The sequence below is a fragment of the Miniopterus natalensis genome, chromosome 12 (genome assembly GCF_054644295.1).
Source record: "Miniopterus natalensis isolate mMinNat1 chromosome 12, mMinNat1.hap1, whole genome shotgun sequence".
Taxonomy (NCBI): domain Eukaryota; kingdom Metazoa; phylum Chordata; class Mammalia; order Chiroptera; family Miniopteridae; genus Miniopterus; species Miniopterus natalensis.
The window spans coordinates 67,007,051-67,023,089 of record NC_142092.1 but is presented as its reverse complement, the minus strand read 5'-3'; the positions used below and the strand labels follow the sequence as shown (position 1 = coordinate 67,023,089).

The window sequence follows — 16,039 nt, the reverse complement described above, 5'->3', positions numbered from 1 at the left end:
AAATAAAAGAATCATGTGCAATAGGTGTTCAGCACAAATTTGCTTCTTTCATAACTAGAGGTCTTATTGGGAGGCATCAAAACCAGAGCTAGTGTGAAAAATAAATATGGTGTGTATTTTTCTTTTAAAGTATATCCTTATCGATTTCAGAGGGAGGAAGGGAGAGGGAGAGAAAGATAGAAACATCAGTGATGAGAGAGTCATTGATTAGCTGCCTCCTGAATGCCCCCGACTGGGGATTGATCAGGCAACCCGGGCATGTGCCCTGACGGGGAATCGAACCTTGATTTCCTGGATCCTAGGTCAAAGCTCTACCGCTGAGCCACGCCCAGACAGGCTATGGTGTGTATTTTAATGTGCATAGACCAGTGATTTTCAAGCGTTGTGCTGCAAGAATTTTTAAAACATGCGATACCTAAGTATTTGGTCGGAGCACTGGCCTCTTTTCCCTTAGGTTGTCAAAAAAAAGAACAGTCAACACAACAGTAGCCGTCTGGTGTGAATGAATAAAAAATTATACCTATTTTTTCGTCAGATCTGCAAAAAATGTTTTTTTGTGTGTGTTGCAGAATTCTAGTAATTAGTTTATGTGTGCCATGAGATGAAAAGGGTTGAAAATCGCTGGCAGAGACTATCTGGGAATGGACACAAATGGGTACGGCGGTTATGGCTAAGGAGGGGAACCAGCTGTTGGGAATCAGAGTAAGGAGAAAGGCTTACTTAAATTTTTTATTTATTTATTTACTGATTTGAGAGAGTGGAGGGGGAGAGATTTCTTGTTTTACTTATTTATGCATTCATTGGTTGATTCCTGTATGTGCCTTACTTTTCATTGAATATTTTTTTACATCCTGGGGATTTTGTAATGTGTGACCTATCTATTCAAATAATAGACAAAACATACTTAAACAGAACCTGGCAAGGGGTTCCTTTTCCCAGCCCTTTCTCTCCATGCAGCCCAGCTAAAATTCTCTGGCTAGGAGGCCCTGGAAGAGAAAGGCTGCTGTCACCAGTGAAGTCTGCCCCCTGCTGGCTGTTTCCCCACATGGCCTCACAGTTTCTGGTTTCCTCCTTTCTACCCTTCTCTCTTGACCCTCTCTCCTTCAGTGGGCTCCAGTCATAATGGGTTCTCTCAAGACCTTTGCACACACTATTCCTTCCCCAAGAAACTCTCTCTCTCCACCTAGTCTGACCCACTCCTACTCACTCTTTCCATCTTATTTCAATGCTCCTATCCCCAAATCCTCCCCTGATCATCACTCTAGACCAAAATGAGCCCTGTCACACACTCCCATAGCACCAGGAACTACTGTTGTAGCATTTATGTGCAGTTGTGGGTTAGTGTGATTATTTGATTTGAATGGTGTCTGTCTCCCCCACCAGAGGGCAAGGCCCCCATGATGGGGCTCACACCTGCCTGTTCTTAGCTGTATCCCTGTCTTGTCCTGTTAGTCTGTCTGCCTTTGACCTCAGGACCACTCCCCTGCAGATCCCTCTTTATCCTTAGATACTTTCCTTTCCAGCTCTTCTGTCATGAGTCCTGCTGGTGGTGAGAGTCTTTTTCATGTCTTTCTGAGCCTGTTTCCTCATTTGTAAATTTGGGGGAAAGCATTGACTTCTCAGAATTGTTGAGGGACACTGGCGGGTAAGGCTCCTTAGTAGGAGCTGTGCATGTAGTAAGTGCCTACCTCACAGGACAGTGGCTGGGGTCTGAGTACATTATCATTTCCCTCACCTTTCTCAAATTTGTAGTAGCTTACTTTTTTAAAAATTGATTTTAGAGAGAGGAAGGGGGGAGAGAGAAACATCGATCTGTTATTCCACTTATTTATGTATTCATTGGTTGATTGTTGCATGTGCCCTGCCTGGGGATCAAATCCCAAACCTTGGCCAACCTGCAACCTTGGCTTATCAGCACGACGCTCTAACCAACTGAACTACCTGGCCAGGGCCATGGTGGTTGATTCTTTCCAATAGCATTTTTAGAAGAGTGGTAACTGGATATTAGTACCACACTTTCTTTTTTTAAAAATCCTCACCAGAGGATATATTTATTGACTTTAGAGAAAAGGGAGAAAAGAGTGGAAAACATCGATGTGAGAAACATCGATTGACTGCCTCTCTCATGTGCCGCAACCAGGCACTGAACCCGAAGTCTATGTGCATGCCCTGACTGGGAATTGAACCCACGACCTTTTGGTGCACAGGCCGATGCTCAAACCAGATGAGCCACACCAACCAGGGCAGGACCACCTTTACATTAGTAACAGGTCCCATTTTTAGGCCATACCTTATGCTGCTTTATATGTATCATCTTATTTAATTCTTGTAACAATCCTGTGAGGTAGCAACTACTAGCTATCCCTCACCCTTTAGAACCAGACTTTAAGGCTCAGAGGTAAAATGACCAAGATCAGTTATTACATAGAAAAGTCAGATATGCTTTATTAATTCTTTCACCCACTCACCAATTATTTATTGAGTGTACTATGTTCAGGCTCTTTGCTCAGCAGTTGAGGTTATGATAAGAATGAGAATAAAGGGGTTTGACTAGTCAGGAAGATCCAGGAAGGCTTTGGGAGGAGACAACCAACAGGGCTGGTTTGACGGATGAGTAGTTGTTTCCATGGGCTGAGCATTTGGCTGAACACTCTGCCCACCTTTATTTTTATTATTATTATTTAAAAAATATGTCTTTATTGATTTCAGAGAGAGGAAAGGAGAGGGAGAGAGAGATAGAAACATCAATGATGAGAGAGTCGTCATTGATCAGTTGCCTCCTGCATGCCGCCGACTGGGGATCGAGCCTGCAACCAGGGCATGTGCCTTGACCAGGAATCAAACAGCCATCACCTGGATCCTAGGCAGATGTTCAACCGCTGAGCCAGGGCCTGGCCGGGCTCTGCCCACCTTTAAACTTAGAATCAACTTAGAATCTCTGTCTACCACTGAAACTCCAGGACTGCAGGAGGTGTCTGCAGTGCCATTTAGCCCCCGATTAGGTCTCCAAGGAAGGGGCCCTCACCATCTGTAGAGGCCTGTGATAGAAAGGAAAGTTCTGGCCCTGACGCATTTTTAGAATCCGGAGATGAGGGTATGGCTCAGAGGACCCATCTCCTTTGTCCCCCCACCCCCCACCCCCAAAGGCTTTCCTCTCCCTCTGGGTCTGGGGAATGGTAGTGGGGAAGCAATCACAGAGACACCATTTCTCACAGTCCACAGGGAACTCCAGGGAACGCAGAGGGGATCTAGATGTCCTCTAGGCATTAAGGATGGTGTCCCTGGGGAGATATTTGAACAGGATTTTGAAAGATGAATAAAGGTTTGGGAGTGGGGTGAAAGCAGCAGCACTCCAGCTTGGAGGAACCAAGGGTTCAGGTTCTGGTGTCTGGAATCCCCACCTCCTCTGGGTGACTTCCATCAGTGTAGGAGAGGGACAATGCTGGAGCTACCTAACAGAGCGGGTTTAAGGTTCAGGCAATGCTGCGTTAAGGCAAATCTCTCAGAACAGCGGCAGGCACCGATCAAGGACGCAATACAGGTTAACTAATGTCAGTAAGGACCCCCCAAGTGCAGAAAAGTGTTGCAAAACCTCCTGCGCTGCGGGCGAGGGAAGGGGCGTGATGAGAAATGAGGGCAGAGGTCAGACCAGACAGGGACGCAAAGGCCAGGATCGGGACGTTTTAAAAATTAAGGAATGACATAGACCAGCCAAAGGATTGGTGGAGCGGGGTGGGGAGAGGGCGGGAATCGGGCAGCCGGCGAGGAAGCCGCGGCACAGCCCCGCACGGGGAGGCGGGCGAGGCGTCGGCGTCCTGGCTCTTTGTTTCCAAGCAGGCCAGGTGAGGGCTAGACCTTGGGCGGCTGCGACGAGTCCTTCCGTGAGAGGGTGGCCGATGGCCGCACGCCTCCTGGTGGCCAGAGGAGGTGGGCTCAGCCAGCAACAGCAGAGGCTTGACAAAATCCGGGAAACTGAGGCTGGGAGCGGGGTTTGGGATCTCCCAATTGGACCCCGTCCCTACTCCAACCCCATTTTACAGAGAGGGAAACTGAGAGGGGAAAGGGAACGAGGATGGGTACGGGGACTCTCAAACCGAGAGCTTCAAGACACCAGGAGTTTAAAAGTCTTTAGGGTTTCTTTAATAGCATCAATGGCCTGGAGCTTAGTTTGCCATTCAGTTAAACGGGCAGGAGGAAAATGAAAGAGGAGGAAGAGAAACTTTAATCTTTCCCGCCCACCCGGAGGTAAAAAGCCTTTAAAGAGTACCCCGGAAAGCAGAGTTTTATAGATTCTATTTGCATACGAACGCAGTCACCTCGAGTTAAACTCCGGCCCTTTAATCTCGGGTCCAATTTGTCCCGAAGCCGCGGAGGAAGGTCCCCGTGAATACCTCCAAACCCCGCCCCCTCCGAACCCCGCCCACAGGGCTGGGCTTCGTTGCACGTGCTCACCCGGTTCCTCTGGGACCCACCTCCTAGGAAAGACTCATCGTCAGGGCGGGGGGATACGAGGAGTCACAGGAAACGCCGAGCACGAATATATCACAATAAAAAAAGGCCCCGAAGTAATAGTTATTACATCTTAACAGTAGTTTCCATGAGGGTTCGTGACTGAAACAGGCCTTGGCTCTCCCTACCTCAGAGGTGCTCCTTCTCCTTCCTACCCCTCCAGTTGCCGGAGTCCCGCGAGGCCCGCCTCGCCCGGCGGACTCCAATTCCCAGCGTGCCCCGCAGGCCCGTGCGTCGCAGCGGCGCGTGACGTCGGGGGAGGGAGCTGGCCAGTGCTGAGGGGGCGCGGCGCGGAGGGGCACGGAGCCGGGCGGCTAGGGGCCCAGAGAGCGCGGTGGCCGGGAGCCCGCCGGCCCCTGACAGCCCCCTCCCCCCGGCGGACGACGACGACGACGAGGGCGCTGGTCATGGCGGAGCAGCGAACCGAGCGCGGGACTTGAGCAGCGCCGCATGGAGCGGGACGAACGGCCGCCTAGCGGAGGGGCAGGCGGCGGGGGCTCGGCGGGGTTCCTGGAGCCGCCCGCCGCGCTCCCTCCGCCGCCGCGCAACGGTGGGTGAAGGGCGTGCAGGGTCCCGGCCCAACGAGAAACGGCCCCTTGTCCCCTGGCCCGGGGATTCCACTCCTCTCAGCCTGCTCCTACTCTGGGCAGCTGCAGCGGGTCTCCTCGGCGTGGACCTTCACCCCGGTCCCCTTCAGCGCGGACCCTCCCTCTCCTCCGCCGTCTCACTCAGTGTGGACCCTCCCTCTCCCTGCCTTTTTTTCTCAGCGCAGATCCTCCCCCTGCTTGGTTCCCTTTACCCCGACCTTCATTTCCCCCTCCCCCCGTCCCTCTGCGCGAATCCTACCCCCTACCAGGTCCCTTCTTCCCAGACCCCTCTCCCCCTCCCCCTCGTCCCCTCAGCGCTTGTCCTCCCTCAGCCCCCCACCTCGCGTCCGGGCAGTGGGGGTTCCCCCTCCCCCTCGGGTCTCTTCTGCTCGGAGCCTCCTCTGCCTATCCCCCGGGGAACCCTCCGCGGGGGGCCTCCCCGCCAAAGGGTCCCTTCTGCGCGGAGCCATCCCCTCCCCCCCCAGTCTCCTCGGCGCTCCCCACGCGGGTCCCTCCTCCTTTTGCTTACGCTCCCTCCTCGTTCTGCCGACCCGACGCCACACCCTCGTCCCCTTGGTTTTCTCTGCCCCACACCTTTCTGGAGCCTCTTTCCTTCCCTTCTGCCGACCCGCACTTCCCTTGCGCCCCCCATACTACTGCGAGCCTCCACCTCTGAGCCGACCCTCAAATCGTTAGCTACTAGCCCAGCGTCACCTATTCTGATTCCCTTAGTGCCTGCTCCGCACTCCATTTCTCTCTGCTCCTTTCTCTTCTCTGTGAGGTGACGACTTTCTGCTGGCTCAGATCTCTGGCCCGATCGGGTGTTCGGGACACCTGTCTCCCTCGGTCTACCGGCCTTTCCAGGGTCGCTCTTGCCCCACCTCAGATCTCCTCTTCCCTTTCGCGATCCCGGACCCTGAGCCCTGAGACTTCCTCACCTGGCCCGGCCCTTCCTACCGCTGTCCCCCTGCCCCCTCGTCCCGGCCGAGTCGTCAGGTTCCTCAGGGCTGTCTCTCGGGGTGACTCGCCCTCCGCCCCCTGGTTCCCTCCCCCGCAGGATGTTTTATTTGTATTTGTTTGATATTTCCCCCTCGGTGTTTGCCGCGGAATGTTTTTATTGGTAACGTGTAAGGAGCTTTTGTGAGGTCGTAAAAGGTGAACTTTTGAACTTGGAAAGCGCCCTGGAGCAATTAGCGCAGGCGATAGCCCCGGGAGGCCCGCATTACAAAGGGTGCTCGTACGGGCGGGCAAACGCTCCGGCGGCAAACCCGATTTATTTATTTATTTGGCCTGCCTTCCACCTTTCACATCTCATTTCCGAATAAAGGGCAGGCTCTCGGAGATCCTTGCCTCCTCCCCTCTCTGCGCCATAAACTCTCAATTCTCTGAAGGATCTAGGACGGAACAGTGTCTAACAAGTAACAGATTTCAAATTGTATGCAAACACCCGGGACAGTTAGGAGGCACTAAAAATTAATTGCTTCAGCAAAAAGTTTCTCAGGACAGTGACCTGGCAGGTGTGAGGAAAGTAACCTGAATATAGGTCACTTAGACGCTCAGTTGTTGAATGAATGAGGAACTACAGAAGGGGTCTTGGGGTGGATCTGAACCTTCATACATATATTTCCAGTTCAGTAGACCTGCTATTTTTACCAGTTTAGGGAAAAGTCTGTTTAAGCCTGGTTAACTTCATTTGATGCTGCGTACCAAATAGTGATATGTTTTCAAAGCTCATGTCCTTTTTTGAAATGTCTGTGATGTGTGGTATCTAGGTGGCTGGCAGTCCCTTGGGATGTCTTTGGAAACTAATTTCTGAATGTGAACATGTTTGAGATCAATAAAATCCCGTGTCACAAAGGAGGCTGGAATCTAGTTAGGGTAGGAGACAGTATCCTGGAACAAAGGATTTCTTTAATGCTTCTGACTTTTCAAGCTTTTAAAGTGGAGATTTGGTTTGGTATCAATGTGCGAATGTTGTAAATCCGATCTAAAATTTACCATGCTGATTTGTTTTTACCCAGTCCCAGATCTTATAGCCCGCATTAGTCTATCTTCATAATGCCCATTTCTGTGTGTATACTTCCTGTACCCACCTGTACATAACACATAGATGATGGATTTTGCTGCAGACTTCAGTTCTACTTGAGTATATTGTTGTAAGGGAAGCCTAGGAACTGCATTTGCTATTAATTATTCATTAGTACATTTTAAAGAACTCAGTGGTAATTTTAACTCTTAATCAAATTTCCCATTCATAGTCTCATTTCCTCAGTTGGTCAGAACCATTTAAAAGAATGTTATCGAGCAATCCATTTAAGCTAAAGTGGCTTTAATATTTTACATCCATCCCATTTTAGTGCTACAAATACTTTTTTGTTGAAAACACAGTGGGACTTTTGGCAGTTTGATGAGCTAAAAGAAAATACATGAAACATTAGATTGTTGTGGGACGCTTTATTTTTCAGTGTAAAAATGAGCATTGTGTCCTGTTTTACAATTTGTGTTCATTATCTCATAACTTAACATGCTCACAGAAGAATTGCAAAAAAAAGGGGGTAGGAAGGATTTTATTTCTGGAATGGTGGGAATATTTTTTCTTTTATACATATATTTTTTTCTAAAGGTAAATGAAACTTTTAAGTTCTAAGCAGAGAAAATGAAATTTTCTCACTTTTTATCCTACCGACTGGTTTCCATTTTGTATGAAATATTTGCCATAGATAGCTATCTTGATAGGAGGTCTTTTGGTTTCTGTCATGAAGAAATAAACTGGAGGTGGAATTTTAGAAATGTTTTCCTGCCGGAAACGCCATTGATGCTGAATTTACAGTCCTTTAAATGGTTTTTATTATTCTATCTGAACAGAGTTGCTAGCCTTTTGATGCACCATCACCCTTTCAGGAATTCCCTGTGCTAACTGTGCTAGATATTTGCGGTTCTTGTTTGTTAGGTTTTCATGACAAAAATGAACTTACTTAGAGGACTGCTCCCTTTTGGGGTTTCAAAGGAAGATGAATGATTTGAGGAAGTATATGCTAAATATTGCATTTGTTCATTTTATTTTAAGAGAATGAGGGAGTAGACTTAAATATTTGAAGCAGAGGAAGGTTATAAGCCATTATCAGTAATTAAAAATACGTTTTATATAAGTACACTTTAGGAGAAATTCTAGTTGACTAAATAATCTGATGCTCTTTTCCTGCTCTGACCATGCCATGCAAATTTTATCCATGAAAATAAATTGGCAAGTGTTTCCCATGACAATTTAACTTCCGTTTTGTAACTTTGAAAATTAAGTTAATTCTGAGTCACCTCAGAATTTTGTACTTTCATTTAAAAAATGCATGCTCTAGTACTGTTGTTCTTTAGAACAAGCAGCACACAGGTTTTTTAAAGTAGGCTCTGTGACCTCCAAAGAACATTGAAAGGCAACAGTGAACAGATTCACTGGTGATTTTGAACAGCTGAAATGTGAGATGACCACATTTCCAAACTTAGATTTACCATCCACCAAATTCTTTGTCGAGTATTTCTGTTCTATGTAATTAAAATATTATAAGGCATGCTTCCTTGTCTGGAGGTCATTCTGAATTCTGTAGCCAAAAGGTGTGCATGTGTCAGGAGGACGGAGGGGACGCTAACGAAAGCAAGCAGCTGGTGCATTTCCTACAGCATGCTCAAATCATGCATTCCCGTTTCCTCATAATTTGTTTCTCTCCTTTTTCCTGGAGTTGTGTAGCAACAGGAGCGCATAAGCTTTGGATTAAAGTACTTCACTTCGGGGTAGTGGTGGATGGGGCACAGAAAGGCCAACTGTAGGGTCCTGGTAAGGGAAGTTTCCTACACCACTTGTAGTGCTTGTTATGCAAGTTGGCTTTAAAGTGCTAATGATACTTGCATGTTTTGGGGCCTGGGGCTGTGTAAGTGAGTTGCATCCTGTATTATAACTAGGTATTTGTAGGTTTCTGTTGAATAAATTGGTCCATTAATGAATTGTGTTCAGATGGCAACTTCTGACTTCAGAATTCAGGATAGCTCCTTTGACATAGGAGACTTCCTCTTCGGCATGCTCATCCAGATCTTGGGGACCTTGTCTTAATTTTTGTTGTTGTTCTTATGTTTGTTTTGTGTTGTAGCCAAGTCATAAGACATTTCTCTGTTTAAGTATTTTTTCCATGTATATAATTAGGTTGAAAGTTAAATTTGGGAAGATGCCTTTTCAGAGTAAATTTAAATTGTTGGTCCAATCTTTTCTTTTAAAGTAGAAAAATAAAAATGCTTTTGTGTGTGTGTGAACCAGTCATCTTTTATGTGAAAAGGGTCATAATCAGAAAAATAAAAATTCTGAATCAACATATAAAAACAAAGCTTGCATTTCAGCAAAGAATAAAAGTGTCCTTGAAACAATTTTAAACAGAAGGTAGCTATTGAATATTCCCAAACAAGTAGTGTTTATGGATGGCTTCGATTGATAACTATGGTTTAGAAATACCAGAATTATTAAAAGTCGGCAAGAAGTACTGAGCCGGTAATTCTTTCTCTTGTAATGAGCTGATGTTTCAGATTCACTGAGCTTAATCTTAAATTTAAAAAATGACCTTTGGGTGTAACTTTGATGTACAGTATTCCTAGAATCAAGTCCAGTCTGCTATCTGTTGCTTGTTTTCCAACATGGCTTGTCTTTATGAAAAAGATAAGGCTGTTAGACATTAGTTTCCTTAATAATGGAAAGTTAGAAAAAAACTGTTATCTCTAACCTGCTTTTCAGTTTGGTTTAGAAATAACTACAGAATAGAAAGCTTTATTTTAAAGAATAAAACATCTCATACTTTATGTCCTTATTACCTTCTGTTAAACAGTCGCCTGCATAGAACAGATTCTCAAGAAAACAGATCCCCCCCCCCTCCCGGTTACGATTATTTAAATAAGACTTTACTATGTAACCCGGTAATTCTAATTAACAGTGATTTAGTTGGGGAGAGAACCAGGATTTCCTCAGCTGGCTGTTGGGGAGCTGAATTGCTTTTTACCCCACCCCCAGCTGCACCAAATCTTTTGATCCCTAAGCTACAGTGGTTGTCATTTGAGAAAGCAAACTGAGAGAAAATAAGTTGTGAAAATAACCTACTTTAAGGCTTCATTTGCATTTTTGAATTTTTGTTCTTAAAAAAAATTATAGGAATAATCAAATCTTTAAAATTTATGTTGAAGGGAGCAAACTGACCAAACTCTCATGTCTAAGTAGAAAACTACTGGATTTCTTTAAAAGTACATTTCTTGCTTTAAAAATTTTGGGAGTGTTTTAATATTGAAGTCACTATTTCAAGAGAAGTTATCCTAATTATAAATTCACAGGAAGCATTCAGATGTTTTGAATTTCCTTAAGAGTGTGGGAATTTGGGGAAAATAAAAGTTAGCCCTTATGCACTGTAACTATTTCCATTAAGGTAGTTTGTGGTTTTCCCCTTCCTCATTATATAATAAGTTCAAAAAGAGAACCACAAATTCTTCTGTCATATACTAAACAAATGCTACAGTTTGTTATAGTAAGAGTTAACTTTAAGAAGTATCTTCAAATAATGAGGTCTTTGGATCCTAATTGGGAACCGTAGACCCTTCAATTTGTTTACACCAGAGAAGCTATTCAAGCATAAACCACAGATGGCAGTAGTAGCATATTTTTCTATTTTCTGGAAGGATTCTTTCCTTTAAGTTGGTGTCAGTTCTTTGGGCACTGTTGATAAGTCAGCTGGTAAGTGTTATGTTTCCAAAACCAATTCCCTAGGCAGCAACATGTAATGTATTCTGGAAACAAATCCTGGCGGTTTGATTTGAAGATATACTCTGTGGGTGGTTTGAACCGGAATAGTGACTTTGCTCTCATTGTCAAAGTGAGAAATTATAAAAACAATTTGGTAAGAGGGATAGCGGGAGTTATTTGCATAATAAACTTTAGCTTTTTGGAACTGTAGTGATGGTATTTAGCAAAGGGTGTGTCAAACATAAATACTTGCATTGGAAACTATTTGCATTGGAAATGATTTATAATTCATTTAAAATGTACTCAAGAATTTTATTTGAGAGACAGAAATACATAACTAAATTCCTCATCTGGAAGAGGTAGATAGCCTTCTCAGCTTTTTATTTCCAACTCCTTATGTTTCATAATATCATAGAATTTTAAATCTCTTTATAAAAGCATTTCAGAGGTCTACACGTGAGTTCTGCTTGCTCTCTCAATCCATCATTGTAGTGTCAAAATTTGTGTTCTTTATGTTTTCCTCTAAAACCATTGAGTGAACAAGGACATGATTGATTAAACAGATGTTTAAAGTTCCTATGATATTTCCTTTGAGTCTTAGTTTAAGACTCAGGACGCATTTCATTAACAAATCTGTGCCAAAATGAAGGACAGACTGATTTCAGTGAAGGCAGCTACTTAACCTGTATCGAGTTTTCATTTAAAAAATTAATTTTTCAGTGTTACCCCCAACAAATTCAATAAAAAGGAAAAATTTTTTAAAAATTAATTGTATTTAACTCATGCACTCATTTAAATCCTGAAGCTATATCATCTTGGAAGTATTAAAAATCCAGACTTGATCATTCTTGTTAATTCCTTACGCTGTACTGGATCAGATGCAGTGTTCTTTTTATCACAAGGCACAAACTGTAGCAGCAGTCATTGTATTCTTCACCTTCATACACTTGTATTAAAAAAAAAAAAGCCCTAAATTAACTCCTACTTATGCAATTTAGTTTTTGTCTTACAAAAGAAAAAAAGAGGATGGGTACTCTTGAAGCCTTATACACTCTCATCCTGCCTCCTCAGCCCTTGCCTTTTAAATTTATAAATGATTAATGACATGGTATTCAGTTGTATTATTTCCCACCATTCATCATTTGTTGATCGTTCATTACTGGATTGTTTCCGACTTAATCTCTTTCCACTTATTGAGTCATTAAATTTGTTATTTATTGTATTATCTAAACCAGTAGCTTTCAGATTGTGATGCGTGAACCTCTGGGGGTGTCCCTCAGACCCTTTCAAGGAGGCTCTTGAACTCAAAACGATTTTTATAATAATACCAACATTATTTGCCTTTTTCACCACTGATGTTGCAAAAAACAATGATGGGTAAAAACTGTTGGTGCCTTCGCAGAAATTAAGGAACCAAATTATAGTAGTAGTTGTTGTATTCTTTACCTCCATATAGTTGTATTAAAAAAAGCAAGCCATTTTCACTTAATGTCTTAGATGAAGCAGTAAAAATGATTAATTTTATTAAGTCTCCACCCTTGAGTATACTTGTTTTTACATCTATGGCAAGTACACACAAAGTATTTCTGCTGCATACCAAAATAGAAAAGTTGTTTTAAGGAGAAGTGTTTGTGCAGCTCATTATGTTGTGAGCTGAACTAGCTGCTCTTTTTTTTTTTTATTGAACACCATTTTTACTTGAAAGAAAATTGACAAACTATGATTTATTCAGATTTGGGTGTTTGGCAGATCATTTTTTGGAAAATGAACAGTGAGCCTGTTGGCCAAGGAAAACTGACAATATTTGTTGCTGGTGAATAAAATTTGAGCTTTCAAGCAACAATAGAATTTTGGAAATCTTGTACCTGTCACTTTGAGCTTGACAGCTTCCCAATACTTAAAGCCTGTTCTGATGAGACTGATCGTGATACTAACAAATGTGATTTTTTAATATTGTATAATGAAATGTCAGTATTTTGAAGATCCATCTTATTTCAGTGAAGGAGTATTTTCCAAATCTCTGAGAATATGATGTTACAAAATCCCGCATGGATAAAAGATCTGTTCAAAATGTTACATGGATCAATGGATTTTAATGTAGCAGAGTATACAAGTTCATTGATGTGGTTTTAGATTTCACATTGAACTAACCTTTAAGAAACCAGCACTTAGTAAGTTTTGGTGTACTATCAAAGAAATATATCTTTAATTATTCTAATAAGCAAATACTCTTCCTTTTTCAGTTATAAATCTGTGTGAGGCCAGATTTTCTGCCTCTGTACCTCAACCAAAACAGCATATATCACAACATACCGAATGCATATAGGAGAATCTAGCTGCCAGAATTAAGCCAGATATTAGAGATCAGCAAAAATATAAACAATGGCACTCTTTTCACTATTTTTTGTTGGAAAATATAATTATTTTTCATAAAAATGTTATTTATATTAATATGTAATGAGTTAAGACCATTCAGACCAAAAAATGTGAGAAAACCTCTTTTCTAAATGAATCAACTTAATATGTAAGAAAATGGTAACTTTACCAGATATTATTAGTACTCAGTTACTTTGGGTTTTTCTTTCGTTTCCTTTTTTTCCTCTGTAGAGGGGCTACAGAGGAGAAAAATGAAAATGAGTTCATACCATTTAAGTTTTATTTTTGCTTGAGACTGAATGAAGTGTGTCATAGTTTACCCTCATTGAATTTTTTGATAAGGCTTTGTTACCTGCTAACATGAAACCTGTTGCTTAACTGTTAATTATCTCATGGCAGAAATTTTCCAATAGAAGCTGTGTCCTCACAAAGGGTAGAGTTGTAATCATGGATATAAATCTGACAGCCCCAAAATACTTTCTTACTATTAAGAGTCCTTGCTATAAAAATAATGAAATATTTATAAGAGATAAAAATTCTTCCTTGCTTTTTAAAACTTCCATCAAGAATAGCTTGCTTGTTTGTTTTCAGTAGACATGTTTGGTTTTCATTGAGTCTTCTAAAGTTGTGATTTTGGCAATTTTGTAGATTGGTTTGCCTTTTAACCTGGTGTTCACTGAGGGAGGTGGTAATAAAGTCTGTATAGGAGAAGCATCGCCTCTTCTGGTTTAAGGATAATACCCTTTCCTAGTGTGAGTAACATTTTAGTGTAAGTCAATTACTGTGTTGTTAAACAGTTAGGGATTTATTCCTTAGGATAGTTGCTAGGTAGAGCTCATTCTGTAGTGAGATTGCTGGCAGAAGAAATGTCACCTAACAATGCGAATAACAAAAAGGAGTTACTGGATCAGAATGATGAAAGATCAGTGAGATATTTGGGCTTCCTTCCTGAGAGCTCTGTAATTATCTTAATGTTCTTGGAGTGTCACGTAATGTACCTTTTAAGGCATTTTTTAGTTCTGTGGGGGTTGCAATTTAGTTATAAGAAGGAACTATCGTTTCCTTTTTCATTTGAATACTTGGATTTTATTTTAGATTTCAGATGAAATCTTTAAATGCATTCTTCATCAATTGAGTTAAATCTCCTTAATTACCTTTAATTACTGACCTTAATAATTGAGGCAGATTTATTTTTTTTTCTTTCCATATTCTTGTTGTACTGTTGAAATCTAACCTGTCCGGAGACTTCCTTTCTTGCCTTACAACCCTTCCTCTAAAATGCCTTTTTAGCAGGATAATAAACCACCTGGGGGAAACCCCCCACTGATATCTATTTAGAGGGCTTTGTTTTTTGGAAGTGGCAGTAGTAGTCTCAGCCAAGGAGGAAGGATTTTTGTTAGATGGTGTGAGAGGGAAAGAGCAGGGACTCTGGAGTGTGGCAGAACAAAGATCACAGCTATGTGACTTTGTCACTTGACTTCTCTGAACTTTATGTGTTCTCATTTAATAATAGCAGCTAACATTTATATAGTGCATGTTATATAATATTCTAAGCACCTAACACATATTAACTCACATTATCCTCATAACCCTATGAAGTAGGTGTTTTATTATCATCTCCATTTTATAGATGTGAAAACTAAAGACCACAGAGGTTAAGCCCCAGATTTCACAGTATCAGATTAATAATTTGTTTCCTAGATTTAATACCCCCCCCCCCCACTAAAACATTTCTGAAATTGACTTTAGGGTTACTAGGATTAGTGACAAAGTCTGTAAAATGCCAAGCATAGTATCTGCCCCAAAGCAAGAACTTGTGAATCCAGGCCATTTATAGTTGTTGAGGAGGCCCAGAAATCAACTCCCTGTAGATTTAGAGAGCCACAAAGATCCACTCTTAAAGTTGCAAGTGGCTTTTTTCTTTTACTTTGGCTTTAATAAGCCAATCAGAAAACAATTGATCAGAAAACAGTTTTGCAGAATGAGGGACAATCCTTGGTAAATCTAAGGGGTATTAAAGAAGTAAGAGGTTTTGAGCTACTCAAGACGAGGATATCGTATCTTGTATCTGTATCCTCAGCACTAAGCCCAAGGATTTGCTGTTTCATGAATGTTGAATGAATGAATGAATGAATGAAAGGAAGGAACAGTCAGTAGTCAGAGGAAGTCTACAAAATATAAGGGAAGGGAATGTGTTTTTCAGTTACTTGAGGCAACTGGGGTCAGTATATAAGTCAGAAGTGTGTGGAAGCTAAATCCAAGGTTTTATGGGCCCTCCTGGAACCAGAATGTATTTTCTGTTTGGAAGTGTGGCTCTCCTTGTAGCTAAAGTGACTAGATACACCAGATACATACAAATATACTTTACTGCATTGGGGAATGCAGTTTAGGAAAAGATGGCCTTGTCTCTTGTACCTTTTTTATTTCTGCCACATAAAAGCTGGTTATATGAAAGAGAGGAGAACCAATCCAAGAAAGTTAATGTGACTCTTTGAAAATGGAAATACTAGAGCCAGTTGTCCAAAGCTTGTAAAATATAGAAAACTTCTTCCTAGCAAAGAGAGAGAAAGATCTGGTAATATGGGCTAATAGATTGTGGTAGCAAAGTAGTTTGAGTAGGAAAGGATTTGCCAGAGGCCCAGGAAATAGTTGATGGGCCAGGGTTTTGCCAGGGTTCTGATTCTAGTTCTGCTATAAAGACATGGCTCTATGGGTCCACCTATAAAATGAAGGAGCTAAATTAGATAATCTCTGAAGGGATTTTTCAGCTTGATGATGGAATGAATTGCGTAAAACAGGAAACTAC

At 42.3% G+C, this 16,039-nt stretch overlaps 1 protein-coding gene across 1 annotated transcript in view; it reads left to right on the top strand.

Annotated features, from left to right (window-relative positions):
* The first annotated feature begins 4,886 nt into the window (after nt 1-4,886).
* Nucleotides 4,887-16,039, top strand: part of NR6A1 (nuclear receptor subfamily 6 group A member 1) — a 163,194-nt gene continuing 152,041 nt past the window's right edge. The window contains exon 1 of the mRNA XM_087822906.1: nt 4,887-5,059. Within this exon, the coding sequence (XP_087679032.1) occupies nt 4,960-5,059 (100 nt within the window). The 5' untranslated portion in view covers nt 4,887-4,959. The remainder of the gene's footprint in view (nt 5,060-16,039) is intronic.